General features: G+C 49.7%; 2 protein-coding genes across 2 annotated transcripts; one reads left to right on the top strand and one right to left on the bottom strand.

The window, feature by feature from the left end:
- Positions 1-64: 64 nt before the first annotated feature.
- bbs1 (Bardet-Biedl syndrome 1) lies at positions 65-7,434 on the bottom strand. The gene is made up of 8 exons (XM_061095503.1): positions 7,318-7,434; positions 6,090-6,206; positions 2,736-3,110; positions 2,479-2,661; positions 2,101-2,232; positions 1,871-1,977; positions 1,642-1,762; positions 65-1,508 (listed from the first exon to the last, which is right to left on the bottom strand). Exons 3-8 carry the CDS (start codon positions 3,105-3,107, stop codon positions 678-680), a joined length of 1,746 nt encoding a protein of 581 aa, XP_060951486.1. The 5' UTR covers positions 3,108-3,110; positions 6,090-6,206; positions 7,318-7,434; the 3' UTR covers positions 65-677.
- Positions 6,397-20,411, top strand: LOC133028308 (kinesin-like protein KIF20B). Its single transcript, XM_061095502.1, has 31 exons — positions 6,397-6,487; positions 7,316-7,422; positions 7,492-7,575; positions 7,719-7,823; positions 7,919-8,057; positions 8,643-8,827; positions 8,930-8,972; positions 9,106-9,248; positions 9,621-9,693; positions 9,887-9,998; positions 10,217-10,288; positions 10,369-10,515; positions 10,610-10,772; positions 10,869-11,138; positions 11,298-11,401; positions 12,690-12,810; positions 12,911-13,028; positions 13,737-13,798; positions 14,412-14,531; positions 14,642-14,939; positions 15,106-15,227; positions 15,610-15,783; positions 16,010-16,158; positions 16,249-16,391; positions 16,745-16,822; positions 17,965-18,170; positions 18,348-18,437; positions 19,081-19,143; positions 19,239-19,323; positions 19,878-20,008; positions 20,117-20,411. Exons 2-31 carry the CDS (start codon positions 7,318-7,320, stop codon positions 20,198-20,200), a joined length of 3,789 nt encoding a protein of 1,262 aa, XP_060951485.1. The 5' UTR covers positions 6,397-6,487; positions 7,316-7,317; the 3' UTR covers positions 20,201-20,411.
- Positions 20,412-20,619: the final 208 nt, after the last annotated feature.

Raw genomic sequence — 20,619 nt, forward strand, 5'->3', positions numbered from 1 at the left:
TCTCCAGCCATGAGCTACGTGGAAACAATTACAAACGTGAAAAATTAAATAATTTCAGTAGAAATGTGTTGACTATAAGTTTATTTCATTTTTCTACAAACCAGACTTCATTTAAAAAAACACAGAATTTAAGAACATGTGATGTTTTTTATCCCTGAGTTGAAACTACATGAATCTTTGTGACCTCACAATTATAACTGAAATAAACGACAAAGAGAAAAACATTGACACAAACTTACAACATCAGAATAATCTACATTCACATGATGAGTCAACGTCTCATCTTACAATTCTATACACGAAAATATCTGTTTTCTTTGTGACAAATGACAACAACGTCATCCTGGTTTGGAGGTAAAGAAGAAGGAACGAATGTGATTGGTCGCTGCGTCTTGTATCATGTGACTACCAGAGCAGAATCTGATTGGACAGTTGAAACCGTTTGACTTTGCCTTTTTTTTTAAGACAGTAGAAGGTGCTTTTATTTATTCAAGATTAATATGAACAACATTCATTCATCAAAATAAAATATTGAAAAGACAAATTTAGTGGAACTTAAATTCAGTTTTTGTGTTTCTGTGTCTTTGCCTCTGAACGAATGATTTTTAACTTTTAGTTTCCAAGCGTGGCGCCGCTGTGTCCTTGTTCCGGTTTGAATCCAGCTGCAGCACGCCGTGTCAGTTCAGCATCAGCCCCTCGCTCACCGGCATGTTGATGTGAGCGCTCAGCAGGGGGCGGCTCCGCCCCTCGTGCAGCACGAACACCTTGATGATGTCAGAGATGCCCTTGTCGCTGGTGCACTCCACGAAGGTCTGGACCGGGTAGACCAGCCCGGGCACCAGCAGCGGGATCCTCAGGAACGGGTTCTTCATGCGGTACAGGCCCTCGTCGTACAGGAAGCTGATGGCCAGGTCCATGACGGGCCGACAGGCCGCCGTGTTCTGCACGTTCAGGGTCAGTTTGAAGGACGGACCCAGACCCTGAACCACGGCGTTCATCTTCAGCGGCTGGGAGAGGCTGGAGGACACCGGCGCCAGGCTGGACTCCAGCGCCTTCACGTAAGCGTTGGCGGCGGCGAGGCGCATGCGGCTCAGATCCATCTGGAAGGCGCGGTGCATGGCCACGCCGTTCTCTCGCTCCCGCAGCGTCTGGTCCACGTACAGCTTGGTCTTCTTGGGCACGTTGAGGCGGACGCTCTGGGCCAGCGGCGGCCCGGGGGCGCTGTCCCTGTCATCGAACGCCGCCGTCCTCTTCAGGATCTTTACCATCAGGCCGCCTCCCTTGGTGGTCATGATCAGCGTCCCGTCCTCGCGGCCGTAGCGGCCAAAGCAGATGCTGGTGATGACGTCCGGCGTCTTGATGGCGCTCAGCAGGTTCTTGTCCCGGTACAGCTGCACCTCACAGTTGGCGAGAGCGACCAGAACCGCCTGGAAGCCGCGGGTGGGGAGGTCCATGGCCGCCATGGTGCTGATGGGAGCCGGCAGGACGGTCTGCCACAGCTTCTTCCCCTGAGGACACAACGCCACACACACAGGTCAGCTGCTCCTGTGATTGGTCAGACTCACGTCAGGTGGCGAGTCCCCCCCCCCCAGCTCAATCAGGTGAAGTCAGGCGGTTTCGTGCCTAGGAAGCGGCGTTTACCTTCTGCGTGAAACCCTGCAGAGTCTCGTCGGTGCAGCCGACCACGACGTTCTTCCCGACCCGGACCAGCCCGACCGGGTGGGACGCCAGCTCCACGCAGTACTTGGGTTTGTCCGACTCCCTGAGGAGCAGCGGGCGCACGTCATCATCACGTCATCATCACGTCAACATCACGTCAACATCAGTGAACGTCTTCCGACAGGTCAGAGGTCGTGTTCATGTGTCTCACCTGCGCAGGATGTAGATGTTTCCGTTGCGACACGCCACCGTGATGCGGAACTCCACGTCGAACTGACCCGTCACATCCATCATGGTGGGAGGAGCCGGCAGCGTCATCTACGACAAGTCATTTCAAAAAGCAACAAGAATCAAAGCGCGCTGCCGTTAGAGATCAAAGCCGGACCACCTGCGTTCCTCCGCGGCTCAGGTGCACAGGAAGTGGTCGTGAGGGCACGTTACCTTGGACAGGATGATGAAGGCCTCGGGGTCCAGGACGTACACGTCGCCGCTCTCCGTCCCGATGACCAGGCAGCTGACGCCGTCCTCGTCCGCCGTGCTCTTCTTCAGGGTCCCGATGCAGGTGATCACCGTCTGCAACCACACGCAGAGCATCAGTGAGACGCCACTTCCTGTCTCTGTCTTTAAATAAAAGACGTCATGACAGCTCCCGAAAGTTAAGCCAAATCATCTTGGTCGCCCCCTGGTGGCTGGCTGCAGTATAGTCTGCAAACCTCCATGTGAGCAGATGGGACCAAACCAAAGATTCTGAGTAGAAGTTACATAAAGATCCTCTCGTAGTTTACGATGTTCAGCTGCTGATGATGATGCAACTGTTACCTGTCGTCTGATTGGCTGCTGCTTGTGTAGCTGGACGAACTCGTCCATGTCGGTGGTCTCCAGAGAGAGGAACCTGAGCGAGCGGACGGACAGGGGGACGTCGGCCTTCTTCCTGATGCTCTCCAACATCTCCTTCAGGGTCACAGGGTCGATCTGACCCTCGCCCGCCTGCCGCCACACGTCCTGACCAATCAGAGCAGAGCAACGTGTCACAGGAACACTGGTACCCTGAGAGCGACCACGACACCGACACTCACCTGCTCCAGCGTGTTGACCTCCAGGCCGGGCAGCGTGAACTTGAAGTACGGCCTCAGGTTCTTGTAGACGTAGACGCAGGGTCCGGACGCCACGGCCACGGCGGGGATGCGCGGCTCGTGCAGGTCCATGAAGAACGCCACGAGGCCGGAGGGCAGGTCCAGCAGCGTGCTCTCACTGAGCAGCGCCGTGCCCCGGTACACCTTCAGCTTCATGCCCGACGAGCCGGAGCCCAGGTCGCCGACCACCAGCCGACTCTCTCCGTCCCCGCTGAGGTCGGCCAGGTCAACGCACGCCGAGAAGCTGAAGAGACTCGCCACCGGGTCGTAGTGAGCGTCCAGCCACTTCCCTCCATCGCTGCTCGAGTCACACATGACCTGGTAACACACAGAGGGTAACACACAGAGGGGTTACACACAGAGGGGTTACACACAGAGGGTTACACACAGAGGGGTTACACACAGAGGGGTTACACACAGAGGGTTACACACAGAGGGGTTACACACAGAGGGGTTACACACAGAGGGTTACACACAGAGGGTTACACACAGAGCAACTGGTAACACACAGAGGGGTAACACACAGAGGGTTACACACAGAGGGTTACACACAGAGGGTTACACACAGAGGGTTACACACAGAGGGTTACACACAGAGGGTTACACACAGAGGGTTACACACAGGGTGTGTCCACACAGAGGGGTTACACACAGAGGGGTTACACACAGAGGGGTTACACACAGAGACGCCTGGTAACACACAGAGGGTTACACACAGAGGGGTTACACACAGAGGGGTTACACACAGAGGGGTTACACACAGAGACGCCTGGTAACACACAGAGGGTTACACACAGAGGGGTTACACACAGAGGGGTTACACACAGAGGGGTTACACACAGAGACGCCTGGTAACACACAGAGGGTTACACACAGGGTGTGTCCACACAGGGTGTGTTCACACAGAGGGGTTACACACAGAGGGTTACACACAGAGGCACCTGGTTACACACAGAGGGTTACACACAGGGTGGGTTACACACAGAGGGGTTACACACAGAGGGGTTACACACAGAGCAACTGGTAACACAGAGGGTTACACACAGAGGGGTTACACACAGAGGCGCCTGGTTACACACAGAGGGTAACACACAGAGGGTTACACACAGAGGGTTACACACAGAGGGTTACACACAGAGGGGTTACACACAGAGGGTTACACACAGAGGGTTACACACAGAGGGTTACACACAGAGGCGCCTGGTAACACACAGGGGTTACACACAGAGGGGTTACACACAGGGTGGGTTACACACAGAGGGGTTACACACAGAGGGGTAACACACAGAGGGTTACACACAGGGTGTGTCCACACAGGGTGTGTTCACACAGAGGGGTTACACACAGAGGCACCTGGTTACACACAGAGGGTTACACACAGAGCAACTGGTAACACACAGAGGGTTACACACAGAGGGGTTACACACAGAGGCGCTTGGTAACACACAGAGGGGTTACACACAGAGGCGCCTGGTTACACACAGAGGGTAACACACAGAGGGTTACACACAGAGGGTTACACACAGAGGGTTACACACAGAGGGTTACACACAGAGGGGTTACACACAGAGGGTTACACACAGAGGCGCCTGGTAACACACAGAGGGGTTACACACAGGGTGGGTTACACACAGAGGGGTTACACACAGAGGGGTTACACACAGAGGGGTTACACACAGGGTGGGTTACACACAGAGGGGTTACACACAGAGGGGTTACACACAGAGGGGTTACAAACAGAGGGGTTACACACAGGGTGGGTTACACACAGGGTGGGTTACACACAGGTGTGTTACTCACAGGTGTGTTACTCACAGGTTAGTTACACACAGGTGTGTTACACACAGGTGTGTTACTCACAGGTGTGTTACTCACAGGTTAGTTACACACAGGTGTGTTACTCACAGGTGTGTTACTCACAGGTTAGTTACACACAGGTGTGTTACTCACAGGTTAGTTACACACAGGTGTGTTACACACAGGTGTGTTACTCACAGATGTGTTACACACAGGTGTGTTACTCACAGGTTAGTTACACACAGGTGTGTTACACACAGGTGTGTTACTCACAGGTGTGTTACTCACAGGTTAGTTACACACAGGTGTGTTACACACAGGTGTGTTACTCACAGGTGTGTTACACACAGGTGTGTTACTCAAAGGTTAGTTACACACAGGTGTGTTACTCACAGGTGTGTTACTCACAGGTTAGTTACACACAGGTGTGTTACTCACAGGTTAGTTACACACAGGTGTGTTACACACAGGTGTGTTACTCACAGGTTAGTTACACACAGGTGTGTTACACACAGGTGTGTTACTCACAGGTTAGTTACTCACAGGTGTGTTACTCACAGGTTAGTTACACACAGGTTAGTTACACACAGGTGTGTTACTCACAGGTTAGTTACACACAGGTGTGTTACTCACAGGTTAGTTACTCACAGGTGTGTTACTCACAGGTTAGTTACACACAGGTTAGTTACACACAGGTTAGTTACACACAGGTGTGTTACTCACAGGTTAGTTACACACAGGTTAGTTGTTAGTTACACACAGGTGTGTTACACACAGGTGTGTTACTCACAGGTGTGTTACACACAGGTTAGTTACACACAGGTTAGTTACTCACAGGTTAGTTACACACAGGTTAGTTACACACAGGTGTGTTACACACATGTGTGTTACTCACAGGTTAGTTACACACAGGTGTGTTACTCACAGGTTAGTTACACACAGGTGTGTTACACACAGGTTAGTTACACACAGGTTAGTTACTCACAGGTTAGTTACACACAGGTTAGTTACACACAGGTGTGTTACACACAGGTGTGTTACTCACAGGTTAGTTACACACAGGTGTGTTACACACAGGTGTGTTACTCACAGGTTAGTTACTCACAGGTGTGTTACTCACAGGTTAGTTACACACAGGTTAGTTACACACAGGTGTGTTACACACAGGTTAGTTACACACAGGTTAGTTACTCACAGGTTAGTTACACACTGATCAGTAACTGGTTAACAACAGATCATGAAGCATCAGGGTTTGTAACGATATTAATTATGATGTTAATATTTATAAAACAATGTGTTGGATTAATAATCATCACAGGTGAGGAGGAGTTCACCATGACAACCAGGCTGTTCCACCAGCGGCTGTTCTATCAGCTCAGCTAATCCCCCGCCTCCGTCACCGTTGTCATGGAGACGTCTCGCGGATCCAGGCGTCTTGTTTGGTCTGAGGAACACGATCGATGATCGATGTGATCGATTCAGACGAGAACAGACGATTACCTGGTCCTGGTCCTGGTCCTGGTCCTGGTTCTGGTCCTGGTCCTGGTCCTGGTCCTGGTCCCGGTCTTGATCTTGATAATAGGTCTTGATCCTGATCCGGCTCTGCGCCGTCCCCCTCTGATGATGTCATCAACACACGCCGATCAGTACTTTTAAAATATTTTCTTGATTGGATTTTGTAAAAACCTGAACAGTTGAATCATGTTTTTCTAAATGTGAATAATAATAATAATAATAATAATAATAATAATAATAATCTTTGTGATCTTTTCCTCTTCTTGTCTCTTCAGTCAAACTTCGTAATCTCGCGAGATCCTGACCGACACCTGTGACGTAGTCTTTTTCCGGCTCTGTGATTGGTCGTCAGGTCCCTGTTTAAACAGTGGAGCTGCGTTCAGGTGTTGTTTACGTGTTGTTTACGTGTTGTTTACGTGTTGTTTACACACCCTCACGGACTGTAGCGTCAGTGACTCACGAAGTCAACACATGTGATCACGGTTCTCATGTCATCTGCATATTAATCTTATGAATCATATTATAAATCCATCACGGAGGAGTCGCTCCGAACCCGCGGGATCGCCTCAGTCTCGCGAGAGTTGGTCTTGTTGGCGGATCATTCGAACCCGCGGCGCGAGGCGACTCGATGAGTTCTGTGAGTTAACTAGTGAGGGAAGTTCAGGGAACTAGAGTTCAGAGAAACGTGCGGCTGGTTCCCGCACGTTTCACGTGTTCCCGCACGACATGTGAACACGTGCGGGAACACGTGAACAGGGACGTGTCTGTGTGAGGTAGAAACTGTGTGTTCGTGAGGGGGAGCTAGCTGTGGCTAATGCTAACAACACCGTTAGCCTCTGAAGCTAGCTAGCTGTGGCTAACAACACCGTTAGCCTCTGAAGCTAGCTCATCAAACAAGTAGCTCACGTCTTCAGTGATGACGCTGTTTCCTTATGAACTGGGACATTTCATTTCTTTAGCTTGTGTGTAGTTTGAGGTTTTAACTTTAGTCTTTTGTTCTGTCCTGACGTTGTTCTCTTGTTTATAATTGTTGTTCATATTATCGTCCCCTCGTCTTTTCTCATCTGTGTTGAGACCTTTTCAACGACCACGTTATACGTCTCTATGGGTTTATCCCACATCAGATGTTCTATGAATGAGACTAAGTGTGTGTGTGTGTGTGTGTGTATGTGTGTGTGTGTGTGTGTGTGTGTGTGTGTGTGTGTGTGCAGACATGATGGAGTCTTGTTTGGCCGGGAAGCCGGAGCGCGTGGGACCAGTGGAGGTGGATGACATCAGGAGAGACCTGCTGGGGGAGTTTGCTGCTCTCCCAGTGAAGGTAGGTGAGCAGGTGTGTAGAACCGAGCTGATGAGCAGAACCTGGTGATGACCCTGGTGTTTCTCACAGGTCGGAGGTCAGTCGGAGAACCTGCAGGTCTACCTGAGGGTTCGACCGTTCACCGCCAACGAGAGCGGCAGCGCAGAGTCCCAGGTAACCTCGCCTCCTCTGCAGTTGGTTGCTTAGTTACAGAAACACTCAGAATGAGGAACAGCGGGGGTGACAAGTAACAGCGAGGATTTCTTTTGAATGAAGGAGAATCGTATCAACCTGAATGAATGTGTTTTCTTCTGAAGGAGTGTGTGACCATCGAGGGGCCGGACACCGTGGTGCTGAAGGCTCCCAGGAGCTGTCAATCAAAGTCCCTCCCACAGACCGCTCAGAGGTTCAGCTTCACGCAGGTAACCGTGGCAACATCATTGTTCCGTGCAAAGAAATGTTGACTTTACCGTCGAAGCTTTTTCCAAATGGTGTTGATGACATGTGGTGTGTGGAGGTGTTCGCTGCGGAGGCGAGTCAGAGGACGGTGTTCGAGTCTTCGGTCCGAGGTCTGGTCCGAGATGTTCTGGAAGGAGGGAACTGTCTGGTGTTCACGTACGGAGTCACCAACGCTGGGAAGACCTTCACCTTCCTCGGTCAGAGCATCACCGCATTCCACTGAGTCACGTGACAGAAGAGAACTCATGATTTTACTTTGATTCCTGTGTGAATAGTTTCTGTTTCTTTAACCTTGTACGCTAGTAATTTTGATTTAATGGACCGACAATATTTAAAAGGCTTTTCCAGAGCCCAACATAGAAAGCTATTCATATAATCTGTCTGAATAAAACTTAGGGAATCAGCTCAGAGGGGAAATGTTGTTCTAGGTGACGTCCAATCAACTAGTGGAAACAGAAAACTCAAACTTTAAGAGACTGGAACCAGGAAGTGTTCAGCATTTGTTGAGTGTTCTGCAGGTTCTGAGTGTTGTTGTCTCTCAGGTTCTGAGTGTTGTTGTCTCTCAGGTTCTGAGTGTTGTTGTCTCTCAGGTTCTGAGTGTTGTTGTCTCTCAGGTTCTGAGTGTTGTTGTCTCTCAGGTTCTGAGTGTTGTTGTCTCTCAGGTTCTGAGCGTTGTTGTCTCTCAGGTTCTGAGCGTTGTTGTCTCTCAGGTTCTGAGTGTTGTTGTCTCTCAGGTTCTGAGTGTTGTTGTCTCTCAGGTTCTGAGTGTTGTTGTCTCTCAGGTCCGGACCACGACTCCGGTCTGCTGCCCAGGTCTCTGTCCGTCATCTTCAACAGCATCGAGGGCCGTCTGTACGCTCGCTCCGACCTGAAGCCGCAGCGCTGCAGAGACTTCAGCCGCCTGACTCCAGACCAGCAGGCGGCTGAGAGCAGCAGCAAGAGGAACCTGCTGCGGCTGCTGAAAGAGGTGAGACACACACAAACACAACACAAACACACACACACACACACACACACACACAGAAACATCCTGAGACAGTTTGACATCGTTGTTCTCTTCTTACTGCAGAGTGACAAAAGTCAGACGTCTGGACGATCAACGTTTCTGGAAGGTTGGTGACTTGGTTTCAGGTCAACAGTGAGAAATCAGATCAGCTGCAGAACTGAATGTGTGTGTGTATCTGTTTGTGTGTGTGTGCGTGTATCTGTTTGTGTTTGTGTGTGTGTATCTGTGTGTGTGTGCAGGCTCGTCTCTCAGCACCGACAGTATGAACAGTGTCTCTGAAGCCGACAGTTTCTGTCTGGACGTGGATTCAAACGTCCGTTTCTCTGTCTGGGTTTCATTCTGCGAGATTTACAACGACAACATCCATGACCTTCTGGAGCAGGTGACACACACACACACACACACACACACACACACACACAGACACACACTTATGTTTTATCCAACAGTCGGTGCTCCAGATCTGCATCAAAATGTAATGAGTTCTTTTGACTCATAAATCATCTTTCACTAAATGTGTGGGTTCATTCTGCTGACTCACAGACAGTCGTGTCACCAGCCTCGTTTTATGATGTGATAATGATGTGATAATGATGTGATAATGATGTGATAATGATGTGATAATGATGTGATAATGATGTTACAAACACGCCACATCACTGTTATTAAATCACTGAGTCGTGAAAACAACCTGGATTTTAACTGTCCTGACGACGATCTGTGGTCGATGGTCTGACGACTCTGTGTCGTTCAGGTTCCCGGAGGTCACCACAAGAGGGCGGTGCTGCGTCTGTCTCAGGACGTCAAAGGGAACTCCTTCATCAAAGGTAACACGGCATGTTGTGTCAAAATGTCACTTCTCCTTCAGGTATCATTTCTTCTCATGTGGGATTTTTTTTTTTTAGGGTGTAAGATGAAATAATAATTGGTGTGTGTGTGTGTGTGTGTGCGTTCGTGTGTGTGTGCGTTCGTGTGTGCGTGTGTGCGTGTGTGCGTGTGTGTGTGTGTGTGTGTGTTCAGACCTGCGCTGGGTCCAGGTGAACAGCTCGGAGGAGGCGTACCGAGTGATGAAGATCGGGAAGAAGAACCAGAGTTTCTCCTCCACCAAACTGAACCAGGCGTCCAGCAGGAGGTCAGCTGATCAGTTTTTGTTGGTGTGTCGGGTGGAGGTCAGCTGATCAGTTTGTGGGTGTGTCGGGTGGAGGTCACATGATCAGTTTGGGGGTGTGTCGGGTGGAGGTCAGCTGATCAGTTTGGGGGTGTGTCGGGTGGAGGTCACATGATCAGTTTGTGGGTGTGTCGGGTGGAGGTCCCATGATCCTGTGACCAGCGTCTTCTTTGTCTCTGCAGCCACAGCATCTTCTCCGTCAGGATCCTGAAAGTGGACGACGTGGGAGTTCCCAGAGTCCTCGGCATCAGCGAGTCCGTGTCTCTGCACATTTCACTGGTGGCGTGTGGTGACCTCAGAGGCTGCGCTGACTGTGTGTGCGTTGTGTGTTTAGGTTGGCGTTGTGTGATCTCGCCGGCTCGGAGCGTTGCTCTCGGACTCAAAACACTGGAGAGAGACTCAAAGAGGCGGGAAACATCAACAGCTCTCTGCTGACGCTCGGGAAGTGCATCAACGCCATGAGACTGAACCAACACGCCAAGTACGCCACTGTGCTGTGTGGGGGGGGGGGTGGGAGTGTGGGAGTGTGTTAGTGTGTTCATGCAGGAGTGTAACTGTGTCTCATGTCTCTGCAGGTTCCAGCATCACATTCCCTTCAGGGAGTCCAAACTGACCCACTTCCTGCAGTTCTTCTTCTGTGGTGCCGGACGCGTCTCGATGGTCGTCAACATCAATCAGAACGCCGCCTGCTTCGACGAGACGCTCAACGTCCTCAAGTTCTCTGCGCTCGCTCAGAAGGTCGGAGACTGGATTCATATTTCATTTCCTGTAGAGAAGCTTCATTTCATCTTGAATATAAGTGTTTGACCAACGATGAGACGTTGACCCCTTCAGGTGGTGGTGGTGACCTCCAGGCCCGTGGTCCCCGACGACGCCCCCCACAGGTCGGCCATGGAACTGTCTATGATCATCGATGAGGCCGACCAGCGCAGGAACGTGTCGGGCCGGGGCAGGAAGAGCTCGCTGGTCGCCTGGGAGACGACCTTGGAGGATGTGTTTGAGGATGAAGATGATGTGGGGGAGAGCGTGATGGAGGGAACTGTGCTGGAGGCCGGAGGTGAGGAGGAGGAGGAAGAGGACGTGACCATGGAGGAAGAAGAGAAGGTAAAAATACACACGGTTACTTATGGTCTTTATATACAGTCCCTGATGGTATTGAGTTCAACGTGTGTGTGTGTGTGTGTGTGTGTGTGTGTGTCTGTCTGTGTGTGTGTGTCTGTGTGTGTGTGTGTGTGTGTGTGTCTGTCTGTGTGTGTGTGTCAGTCGGACAGGGAGGCGGCGCTGCGTCTGGTCTTGGAGGCTCAGATCAGAGAAGAAGTCAGCTCTGAGTTCATGGAGCTTTTTAACAAGATGGAGAAAGATTACAGGTAACAGGCTCGTGGTCATGTGACCAAGATCAAACTGAAGAAGCAATAACAACAGGGTTTCCCCCAGAAAACTTGCTTAGCCTGGTGGTAGGGCTGCTAGAAGGCAGCCGCGGGGGGGGGGGTGAGTCGGATTTTGAGCTGGACACCACTGTTTCTTATACTCTAAACATGTTGCACTTTGTTTAATATGCACACCTAACTTTTTTATTTTTTTAAGGGGTTAAATAGAAACTTTGAGTTGCACTGCTGACTTAACTTATAAGCCCTCTTTTTTATTTATTTTTATCACGTTGGAGTTGCTAGTTTAAACCGACAGTTTTGCACTTTAATATTTGAGCCTTTGTTTACATTTTGTTTTGTGCTGCTTTATATGGTGACATACAGTTTGTTGTTATCAAAATAAAATTAACTGAATTGAAATGGTCAATTTGATTTTTTGGGAGGAAAATTAATCGTTTAGATTAATCGATAGAAAAATAGTCGTTAGTGGCAGCCCTACTTAATATTAAAAAAAAATCAAGTTTGCTGTGAACATAGCAGCCAGGCGTCTTATTTCAGAAACAATGAACCGTAACAGTTTGGTTACCAATAAAAGATAAGCCTACTACTTCTTTGCTTTCAGCCAGCTACTCAAACAGACAAGCAACAAAATAACAAACAAACAAAATACACAGGCAAGTGTCGGCCTACTTTGAAATAAATTAAACACAGAACTTTGTAGGGCTATTTGAGTCCTCCTCATATTTGTGGAAAATGTATGAAATAAGAAGTTCCCTATTTTTAAATAAATAAAACCATATAGCTGCAGCCTAATCGTGTAACGGACTGGGTTTATGTTTATGTTTGGTTTTGACGTTCAGTAAAACACTGTTGAAGGAGCGTTCTGATGTCCGAGGGTCAGTGAAGGGGTCGGGGTGGGACATGTGACTGTTTGGACCAATAGGATGGGGTTGTTTGGGGATCGGGGCTCAATGAGGAAGTGAAGTGTTGATGTGCGCGAGTGACGGATTTATTTATTTTTTTAAATAAAAAAAACAAGCGACGCTTAGCCTGGCAGGGGGGGGGGAGTATAGCCTGGCGGCCCCCCAGGCCTATACAGCACTGAGGGAAACCCTGAACAAACAGCTGTGTTCTGTCAGTAACACCTGTGTGTGTGTGTGTGTGTGTGTGTGTGTGTGTGTGTGTGTGTGTGTGTGTGTGTGTGTGTCTGTGTGTGTGTGTCTGTGTCTGTGTGTGTGTCTGTGTGTGTGTGTGTGTCTGTGTGTGTCTGTGTGTGTGTGTGTCTCAGTGATCGTCTGGATAAGGAGAGGGAGATCCTGGAGGAGCGGGCCGAGCGGCGGGTGGAGATCCTGAAGAACCTGGTCAGTAAGACGGTCGACCTCTCTGCTGCAAACGCTGGAAGCAACAAGGTCAGTGTTTCCCTGTGGTCGGGTGGGTGTGGCTTCACGCTGTAGTTCAGGAAGCACATTACAGAAGCTCCGCCCTGTCAGCTGATTGGTTGGTTGTCAGGAGGAACAGGTGGCTGTGTTGGAGGGAATCATCAGCTCGATGAGCGAAGACCTGGAGAAGATCAAAGAGGACGCACAGAGCGTTCAACACTGTCTGAACAGACGCACACACACTGCAGGTACACACACACACACTGCAGGTACACACACACACACACACTGCAGGTACACACACACACTGCAGGTACACACACACATTGCAGGTACACACACACACTGCAGGTACACACACACAGACACTGCAAGTACACACACACACTGCAGGTACACACACACACACTGCAGGTACACACACACACTGCAGGTACACACACACACACACTGGAGGTACACACACACACACTGCAGGTACACACACACACACACACTGCAGGTACACAGACACTGCAGGTACACACACACACACACACTGCAGGTACACACACACACACACTGCAGGTACACACACACTGCAGGTACACACACACTGCAGGTACACAAACACACACTGCAGGTACACACACACACACACACACTGCAGGTACACACACACACACACACTGCAGGTACACACACACACTGCAGGTACACACACACACACTGCAGGTACACACACACAGACACTGCAAGTACACACACACACTGCAGGTACACACACACAGACACTGCAAGTACACACACACACTGCAGGTACACACACACACACTGCAGGTACACACACACACTGCAGGTACACACACACACTGCAGGTACAAACACACACTGCAGGTACACACACACACTGCAGGTACACACACAGTGTTACTGTTTGCTGGCTGTAACTTTGACCTCTGACCTCTGTGCTGCAGAGCTGGAGGCGTTGCGCTTGGAGAAGCTTCAGACTCAGGATCAGCTCCAGGAAGCTGTGGAGGTACTGTAGCTGATCTGTCTTCTTCTGTGGTGTGTGTGTGACGACCCTTTCTTCTTCTGTGGTGTGTGTGTGACGACCCTTTCTTCTTCTGTGGTGTGTGTGTGTGACGACCCTTTCTTCTTCTGTGGTGTGTGTGTGACGACCCTTTCTTCTTCTGTGGTGTGTGTGTGACGACCCTTTCTTCTTCTGTGGTGTGTGTGTAACGACCCTTTCTTCTTCTGTGGTGTGTGTGTGACGACCCTTTCTTCTTCTGTGGTGTGTGTGTGACGACCCTTTCTTCTTCTGTGGTGTGTGTGTGACGACCCTTTCTTCTTCTGTGGTGTGTGTGTGACGACCCTTTCTTCTTCTGTGGTGTGTGTGTGTGACGACCCTTTCTTCTTCTACTGGTTTGAGCCGATGTGGTGAAGTCACCTTAGAGAACCAGGACCACCGATGAAACGTGTTCATGTGAAACTCCTGTTCAGCTGTTCATGAACGCATCACGTGAAGGGCGGCGTGCTGCCTTCAGGGTGGAATGTGTCGGCTTGTTTTACGCTCTTTGATTGGACGGTCACACACACACCCCCACCCCCCCCCCCCCCGTGACCTCACCTGATGTTTGGCTGTTTTCTAGAGTCTGGAGCAGCAGCGACAGAAGCTCTCCGAGCTGATGGACATGTGTGGGCAGAAAGACACCGTCATCAACCGAGTGCAGGCGGCCATGGACAAGACGGTGGAGGACGCCACCCGAGACGTAAGCACGCTGCCCCCCCCCCCCCCCCATCAGAGCAGAAACGTTCAATCCATCATTCAATCAACCCATCGACAGGAAGATAAACAGCAGCTGTAACCATGTGTTGTCAGAGAGCTCTGGTGGAGGCCGTCCGGGCGGAGCTGGAGACGTGTCGCTGTCGGCAGAGACGAGAGGAGGACGAGGACAGGGACAAGAGGATGGAGGAGGAGCTTAACCACAGGAGGAGACGGGAGGAGGAGTTTGAGGAGATGATGAGGAGACAAAGGACGGAGAGGGGGGAGGAGGCCGAGGAAGACGAGGATGTGGCGAGGAAGGACCTGGAGGAGGAGCTGCTGAGACGACAGAAGGAGGTGGAGGACCTGAAGAAGAAGCAGGGTCAGCTGACGCAGGAGGTCGACGCCCTGAGAGGTGAGAGCTGGACCTTTTCCTCTCTAAAGATATGTAATATGTAAACATTTCTCTTGATTACAAGTTCCACAACAAACTATAAACTACTTTGGGCCAAATATTAGTCTGGGACCGATGACGAAGATGATTCTGCCCCCCCCCCCCCCCCCTCTCTCTCTCCCTGCAGCAGTGGAGTGTGCTGAGTGTCTCTCGCTCTTTTCCTCTCTGGAGGCGGAGCAGAAGGAAGCCGCCCGGCTGACGAAGGAGAACAAAGCTCTCGTAAACGGAATCTTCCACCTGCAGACGGAGGTGCAGCTCTTCTTCTTTGACACTTTCTTCTTCACTTGTCTGACCCGGACACAGCAGCGCCCACAGCGCCCCGGTGGTCTGTCACAGAACTGCAATAAAACTGTTTAGACTTACACAACTGAGAAACTGGAACCAGGAGTTGTTTCATATTTGGGCTTGAAAGAAATTCACTTGAACTGTTAATTAATTAATTAATTAATTAATTAATTAATTAATTAATTAATTAATTAATTGATTGATTAATTGATTCTTTAATAAAATGGATGATGATTAATTTCAGTTAATCCATGATAAGATTGTTTCCATTGATTGGTTCTCTCTGTGCTGTGGCTCCCACTGTTCTCTAACTTTTTCATATTCTGTTAATTCAACGGCCGTCCAGATGACCAGCATCCAGAAGCAGCTCCAAGAGAAGACGGACAGATCTGACAGCCTATCAGAGCAGCTCGACAGCACACAGACCCGCCTCCAGGGTCTGCAGAGCCAATCGGAAGAGAAGAGCAGGACCATCAACAGTCTGACCGACGAAGTGGAGACGCTGAGACACAGAGCGAAGGTCTCTTTGATGGGATCAGCTGTTTATATAACTTGATCGATCATTCATTGGTCAGCTTGTAATGATTTCAAAAGGGGGCGTGTTTAAATTGATAATCCTGTCATTAGTTATTATTGATCTGTTCTCCATCCTATAGCTAACTTCATATTTCACCGTGATGTTGATGACAGCGGAAGGTTCTTTGGTTGAATTCGCTAATTGATTAATTGATTGATGGATGTTTCAGGAGGGGGAGGGGCATAGTGTTTTCCACACTGCCATGGACGAGCTGAAGAAGGAGAGCGAGGCGGCGCTGGAGAGATCCGCCCACAAATCACAACAGATCCAAGATCTGCTGAGAGAGAGGAGCGGCCTGCAGGAAACCCTGATGCACAGGTGCACTGATGACTCATCAGGACTGTTACCAATCAGGTTCATTGATTCATGTAAAACAATGTTGAAGACTCCTCCTCCACTGTTCATCAGAGAAAACAGGTGTAAGGAGCTCTTGGAGGAGCTGGCCAATCAGAGAGCAGAAAACTCCCGTGCAAGGGCGGAGCCTGATTCAGAGGGCGGAGCTCTGCGAGGCAGGGAGGAAGGGAGGAAGAGAGAAGAGAGAGAGAAACCAGGTGAGAAAAACCAGGAAGTGTAGAATCATCATGAAGGTTGAGACCAAACACAGAGTTGACATCTAATGAAACCATGTCCATCGTATTCACTCTGAGGGTCTTCTGTCCGTCCCCCGGCTGATGGCTTCAAGAGAAGAGAAGAGAATCCTTTATTATTCCCACAATGGGGAAATCTGCAAATTTGACTCTTGAGGGTTCAGAGCAGAAGAAGTTCATCTTGTTAAGATCTATACAAATAAAATTGAATTTTATATATGTGTGTATATATATGTATATGTGTATGTATGTGTATACATATGTGTGTATATATGATTATAAATACAATTAATAAAGACATATACTGTTTGTTTCAGAGCTGCAGAGAGTGGTGATGGACCAAGAGAAACTTGTGTCAGAAGCTGTGACCCAGACTGAGACTGTGAAACAACAAGGTAACATTAGTCTGATCTGAGGGTCTGGATCTGAGGGTCTGAGGGTCTGTGGGTCTGGATCTGAGGGTCTGTGGGTCTGGATCTGAGGGTCTGTGGGTCTGGATCTGAGGGTCTGAGGGTCTGAGGGTCTTTGGGTCTGGATCTGAGGGTCTGTGGGTCTGGATCTGAGGGTCTGTGGGTCTGTGGGTCTGAGGGTTTGTGGGTCTGAGGGTCTGTGGGTCTGGATCTGAGGGTCTGTGGGTCTGGATCTGAGGGTCTGTGGATCTGAGGGTCTGAAGGTCTGTGGATCTGAGGGTCTGTGGGTCTGTGGATCTGAGGGTCTGTGGGTCTGGATCTGAGGATCTGAGGGTCTTTGGGTCTGAGGGTCTGTGGATCTGAGGGTCTGTGGATCTGAGGGTCTGTGGATCTGTGGATCTGGATCTGAGGATCTGAGGGTCTGGATCTGAGAGTCTTTGGGTCTGGATCTGAGGGTCTGTGGATCTGAGGGTCTTTGGATCTGAGGGTCTGTGGATCTGTGGGTCTGGATCTGAGGATCTGGATCTGAGGATCTGGATCTGAGGGTCTGTGGATCTGAGGGTCTGAGGATCTGGATCTGAGGGTCTGTGGATCTGAGGGTCTGTGGATCTGAGGGTCTGTGGATCTGAGGATCTGGATCTGAGGGTCTGTGGATCTGGATCTGAGGGTCTGTGGATCTGGATCTGAGGGTCTGTGGATCTGAGGGTCTGTGGATCTGAGGGTCTGAGGGTCTGTGGATCTGGATCTGAGGGTCTGTGGATCTGAGGGTCTGTGGATCTGAGGGTCTGTGGATCTGAGGGTCTGAGGGTCTGTGGATCTGGATCTGAGGGTCTGTGGATCTGAGGGTCTGTGGATCTGAGGGTCTGTGGATCTGAGGGTCTGTGGGTCTGTGGATCTGAGGGTCTGTGGATCTGAGGGTCTGTGGATCTGTGGATCTGAGGATCTGAGGGTCTGTGGATCTGAGGATCTGAGGGTCTGTGGATCTGAGGGTCTGTGGATCTGAGGGTCTGTGGATCTGGATCTGAGGGTCTGAGGATCTGTGGATCTGGATCTGAGGGTCTGTGGATCTGAGGGTCTGAGGGTCTGAGGGTCTGAGGGTCTGAGGATCTGGATCTGTTGTGTTTCAGATCAGAAGGTGAACGTGGAGGCAGAGGAGAGGAAAGGGTCGGTGGTGGAGGAGCTGAAGGAGGAGATGCACAGACTCCAGGAGAAGAGGGGGAGACGAGAGAGGGAAGAAGAAGAAGAAGGAGGGAGGAGCAAGAAGTATGAGGAGGTGAAGAGAGAGATGGAGAGACTACAGAGAGTGAAGGAGGAGAGAGAGAAACACAAACAGGTCAGTTCATCACAGAGGAATCAAAACTCACCTGGAAGACTCTCTGACCCACAACGTGTGTGTGTGTGTGTGTGTGTGTGTGTGTGTGTGTGTGTGTGTGTGTGTGTCTGTGTGTGTCTGTGTGTGTCTGTCTGTGTGTCTGTGTGTCTGTCTGTGTGTGTCCTTGTCCCTGAGCAGGACCTTCATGTGTCTCCTCAGAGATCCAACATGGCCGACAGGAAGAAAATCAAAACCACCGGGAGGAAGAGGAAGAGCTGCGAAGTGGAGGTGTGTGTGTGTGTGTGAACATCATCTTGTGTGTGTGTGTGTGTGTGAACATCATCTTGTGTGTGTGTGTGTGTGTGAACATCATCTTGTGTGTGTGTGTGTGTGTGAACATCATCTTGTGTGTGTGTGTGTGTGTGAACATCATCTTGTGTGTGTGTGTGTGTGTGAACATCATCTTGTGTGTGTGTGTGTGTGTGAACATCATCTTGTGTGTGTGTGTGTGTGAACATCATCTTGTGTGTGTGTCTGTTTGTGTGTGAGAGAACATCATCTTGTGTGTGTGTGTGAGAGAACATCATCTTGTGTGTGTGTGTGTGTGAACATCATCTTGTGTGTGTGTGTGTGTGTGTGAACATCATCTTGTGTGTGTGTGTGTGTGAACATCATCTTGTGTGTGTGTCTGTTTGTGTGTGAGAGAACATCATCTTGTGTGTGTGTGTGAGAGAACATCATCTTGTGTGTGTGTGTGAGAGAACATCATCTTGTGTGTGTGTGTGTGTGTGTGAGAGAACATCATCTTGTGTGTGTGTGTGAGAGAACATCATCTTGTGTGTGTGTGTGTGTGTGTGTGTGTGAGAGAACATCATCTTGTGTGTGTGTTTGTGTGTGTGTGTGTGTGAACATCATCTTGTGTGTGTTTCAGATGCTGGTGACCAGTGAGAACAAGAGGAACAAAGGGAGAGAAAACGCACAAAGTTCTCATCAGGTGAGGGGGAGTGGAGGGGGATGGAGGGGGGGTGGAGAGGCAGGGGGATGGGGGGGGTGAGAAGCTGTCTAACATGTGACTCTCTCTCTCTCCAGTCGGCGGCGGTGAAGAGAGACGGCGGCGCCCTGCAGAAGATCGGAGAGTTGATCCACAGCTCTCCGTCCATCCTGGGCAGCAAAGGTCAGAGTTCAACTTCAACACACACACTGCCCCCTGGTGGACAGTCACACAAGTACCATGAATTCAATGTTGTGATTTTGAGACGTTTAACCTTGAAGGGATAGTTCACCGTAAAAGCAAAATTCAATTGATAAACGGTTTCGACTGATTCATGAAACAAAGTACAACCACAGAACAGCTTGATGACATCACAGGAGCAGTTGTGATGTCATCACAGGAGCAGTTGTGATGTCATCACAGGAGCAGTTGTGATGTCATCACAGGAGCAGTTGTGATGTCATCGTTCTCCAGTCTGTTGGATTCTGCTCTGACGCTGTTCACCCGTAAACTCCACAAGTGTTTGTGGACTTAAACACTCCACCCCCCCGTCCCCCCGTCCCCCCCGTCCCCCCGTCCCCCCCGTCCTCTTTTGGTTCTTTAATGGAAAAGACTTTTGTAAAGTTTTGTTTGTAGTAACAACAGGAAACAGCCGGCTGATCTATCGCTTGTTTATTAATCAACAACTTAAAAACAGGAGGTTGTTTCTCATTGGTTTCTACTCGTCGTCTCTGCAGCGAAAACCATCATCGGCCTCGTTCACTCCGTGGAGCGGGAGGCGGTTACCATGGTGACCAGACCCCGGCGAGGACGGAGGAAGCTTTATAAAACAGATGCTTCGTCGCCACTGTTTGTCTCTCCGCACACGGTGAGACAGGCGGCCATTTTATGAACAAGTCATTCAGGATTTTAGAAACAGTCTGAGCCAATTACAGTCATCAGGATGATTCTAATGTGACGAGTTGTTTTGATGCAGACGCCCGGAGGAGCGGAGGAGGAGAAGGAGAGTGATCACCTGATCATCAGGAGACAGCTGCGCTCCAAAACCTGCAGGAAGTGACCTCATCGTCTCGTGACATCACTACTTTTTAAGAACTCAGAAGAATCAAGTCTGACACTTTTCTTGTGTTTGGCTAAATTACTGCACAGTTCATGTTTTGTCTGATGATGATTTTTAGATATTTACTTTTGGTTTCAGGACCTTTTTGTTGTCGGGGGCAATAAAGCCAAAATGTTGAATCTTTCATTTGATAAAAAAATAAAAACTATTCTCCGCCTCCTCTGCTTCACTTTACTGCTCGAGACAGTTTTTTATATCAACTTCTATCTGAAACGGATTCTTATGACACCAGATTAAAGTGAAAACAAACAATGTGTCAATGGTTAATTCTACGAACATGGTTTTTATATTCGTTTCAACTTTAAATCCACAGAGTAAAGACTTGAAACCGGAACAGATTGTTTCACCGGCTGAGCCTC

This window comes from Limanda limanda, chromosome 21 (assembly GCF_963576545.1).
Source record: "Limanda limanda chromosome 21, fLimLim1.1, whole genome shotgun sequence".
NCBI classification, from domain to species: Eukaryota; Metazoa; Chordata; class Actinopteri; order Pleuronectiformes; family Pleuronectidae; genus Limanda; species Limanda limanda.